The 3,292-nt window shown below is 43.7% G+C and overlaps 1 protein-coding gene across 1 annotated transcript in view; it reads left to right on the top strand.

Annotated features, from left to right (window-relative positions):
• The window catches only part of LOC138146177 (L-amino-acid oxidase-like), a gene marked incomplete at its 5' end in the record, with an annotated part of 8,321 nt that extends 5,367 nt beyond the window's left edge, over positions 1 to 2,954 (top strand). Inside the window, one exon of the mRNA XM_069067877.1 lies at positions 1,285 to 2,954. Coding sequence (XP_068923978.1) covers positions 1,285 to 2,197 — 913 coding nt within the window. The remainder of the gene's footprint in view (positions 1 to 1,284) is intronic.
• Positions 2,955 to 3,292: the final 338 nt, after the last annotated feature.

Genomic DNA, 3,292 nt, shown 5'->3' with positions numbered 1-3,292 from the left:
ATAGATAGATAGATAGATAGATAGATAGATAGATAGATAGATAGATAGATAGATAGATATTCAGTCAGTCACACAGCTTTTCCACACTGACTTAAGACTTCTTAGATCAGAGATAATAAGTTCATATGATCTACACTTGGAAGAGACCTCAGAGGCCAAGAGTCAAACTTTCCAATCTTGTAGATAAAGAAATTGGGACCCAGGAGTTAAGTAACTTTCCCAAGGTCACATTGATTACAGTTACCGTGTTTCCCCGATAATAAGACACTGTCTTATTATTTTTTTTGGACAGAAAAACACCAGAAGGCTTATTTTCAGGGGAGGGCTTATTTTAATGAACATTGACAGCAATTTTAATAAACAGGTAAATGTGAACAAAAAAAGTACCTTTATTCAATAAGCAAATCACTGGGGAAGAACAGGATGACGCGCTCACTGCTGCAGCTCTGATTGGATGCAGCTCGGAGCGCGGCGTGTGTTTCACCCGGGGGGGGGGATGGTGCATACAGAGGGTACCGTAATGTAGCGTGTAGCGCAGGGGATCACAGGGGATCACCTTCACTACAGTATCAATCTCAATAGGGCTTATTTTCGGGGGAGGAATCTTACACAGTACGGGGAGGGCTTATTTTCAGGATAGGTCTTATTATCGGGGAAACACGGTAGTAGATCTGGGACTTGAACACAAGTCTTTGACTTCAGTCAGTACTCTGTCCACTGCTGCAATACCCCAGAATTAAGGCAGGGAAATGGACAAGATTCTCCTCTCACCTGCCCCACCCCCACCCCCACTCATCTTGCATGGCCAGAGCTAACTACTTCCTCCCCTGTCACAGGAAAGCCTTTGATCCAAGGGTCCCTAACTTTTCTATATTGTGGGGTAGTCTAGTGATGCCTATGGACCCCTTCTCAGAATAATATTTTAAATGCAAAAAAGACATAGGATTACGAGAGAAACCAATTATATTGAAATACAGCTATCAAAATATTTTTATATAAAGCACATGGACCCCAGGTTAAGAACACCTACTTTAAGTAGTTACAGGTTTTCCCTTCCTTGGGGGTATTTGCATTTTAAAAGTCAAGTCTGCCTAGAGAAATGCTTCACTTCAAGAAACATACTGATGATAGTAGCATTTTAGTCTTTATGACAGTCAAATTAGATGATACTTAAGAACATCAAGATACTCCTAGGACCACCCCATAGATGGCCATATCCATTGTCTCTCTAGAGAGCTAAGAATCTCAATGCCCTGATTCCTTCTTCTTTTCTCCTTGGAACAGCTTTGATGAAATCACTGGTGGCTTTGATCAGCTCCCCAATGCCCTGTACCGTACCTTGAAGCCTAACACTGTCTTATTGGGGGCCACAGTGAAGAAGGTAGAGATGGTTGGGTCTCGGATCAAGATTACCTACCAGAATGGAAGACCCTACTCAGGCCAGTCCATCATTACAGGTGACTTTGCCATAATCTCATCATCAGCCAAGGCCACACGCCTCATCCAGTTTGAGCCACCACTCTCCCAGGCCAAGCAAGATGCCCTCCGCTCCATCCACTACAGCAGTGCCACCAAAGTGGTCTTGGCCTGCAAAGAACGCTTCTGGGAACAGGATGGCATCAAAGGTGGGGCATCCATCACAGACCTTCCCACAAGATTTATCTACTACCCCAGCCATAATTTCACCAGCAACATAGGTGTCCTTTTGGCCTCCTATACTGTGGGTGATGATTCCATCTTTCTCCTGGGCATGAAACATGAGAAGGTGGTGGACATGGTGCTGAGTGACTTAGCAACTATCCACCAGAGGTCCAAGGAGGAACTACAGAGACTATGTCAGACATCTGTAGTGAAACGCTGGTCCCTAGATCCATTCACCCTGGGTGCATATGCAGAGTTCACCCCTTACCAGTTTGTTGACTATTCAGAAAAACTCTTCCAGCCCGAGGGCAACATTTACTTTGCTGGTGAGCACACTTGCCTGCCCCATGGCTGGATAGACACAGCGATCAAATCTGGCCTGCGGACAGCCCGAAACATACAGGCGGCCATTGATGCTGCTGCTACAGACTATAATTCTGACTATGATGATCATGCTGGCTATGATGTTGACTATGATGCTGATGTGGCTTTGGATGAGCGATCATCTTTCTTTAAGGAGATCAAAGGAAAGTTCCAAAAGACCTGTTCTTCATAGAGTGGCCTTTGAAAGGTGGAGGATGGAAGGAGGCAGAAATGAGAGGTGGGAAGTAGATGAGCTAGGTCTCCATTAGCATAGCCTAGGGACTGGAATACAAAGAAAATAAATGCAGTTAAGCCAATATTTATGGACAATTTGCCTATAAGTTTGTAGGCAAATGACCATTACTAAGAAATCCAGCATTAGAGTTTAATCACAGAATCAAAACAACCAAAAACAACCCCAAAGGCTGTCTAGTCTGACCCATATCTCACCAAAAAAAAAATCCTTGTTTCTCCCAAGAGAATCAAGGGTTCGGCTTCTTGTTTGGGGCCTCTGTGTACTGGGTTTGAGGACAGGACAGAGCAAAAGCTTGACTCTGGCATAATTCAGGGATAAATTGGGTGGGAGGAGTGGGTAGATCAATAAGACCTCTTCCAATGGCCTAAAAACAAATGCTTGAAATGTGGTTGGGACAGCAGGCCCGCAGCTTTGGGGTAAACATCTTTCCTAGGACCTGTTCTGCCTGACAGTCATGGGCTGAGAGCTACCTGGCCAAAGCCTCCTGGATGGCCTCCAGCTACTTTGGGTGGCCTCAGGGCAGAGAGACAAGGGTAAGAGACTGTAACAGTTCTTTGTTATGGGGAGCAAGGAGAGGCAGGGAATCTAAGTCTATCTGGCCATTCTCTTCATCTCTCTAGCAGAAATCCCCACCACAACTATCTCATTAAATGACATGATAAAATAAATCAGCAAATGTATCTTTTAGGAACTAAATAAATCATATTTCTTGCATATATGTGCACTGTTTTTTTCCATATGTATATAGCTGCTGGTATGATCAATAAAATTCAAACTGGTTTAAAAGTATTACTGACTTCAATAACAAGCATTTATTAAGCACCTACTAAGTACCAGGCATGTGGTGGGGAGTGATGTAAGGACAGAAATGAAGCCATTTCTGCGTCAAATAATATTCTAACAAAATGGTTGATTTCTCTTCTTCATGCTCTAAGACTAAAATGACATCACTATGCTAGAGCCAAGTTACAATGTGTCTGACTGGCTGATCAGACCAGCTTGGAAGGTGCTATCACAGGTCGGGCACAAATA

This window comes from Petaurus breviceps, unplaced genomic scaffold, assembly GCF_028583685.1.
Source record: "Petaurus breviceps papuanus isolate PSGF00001 unplaced genomic scaffold, PetGlider_PUasm1.0 90760, whole genome shotgun sequence".
NCBI lineage: Eukaryota > Metazoa > Chordata > Mammalia > Diprotodontia > Petauridae > Petaurus > Petaurus breviceps.
Note: the sequence above shows the minus strand (reverse complement) of the source record. Positions and strands in the feature narration are given on the sequence as shown.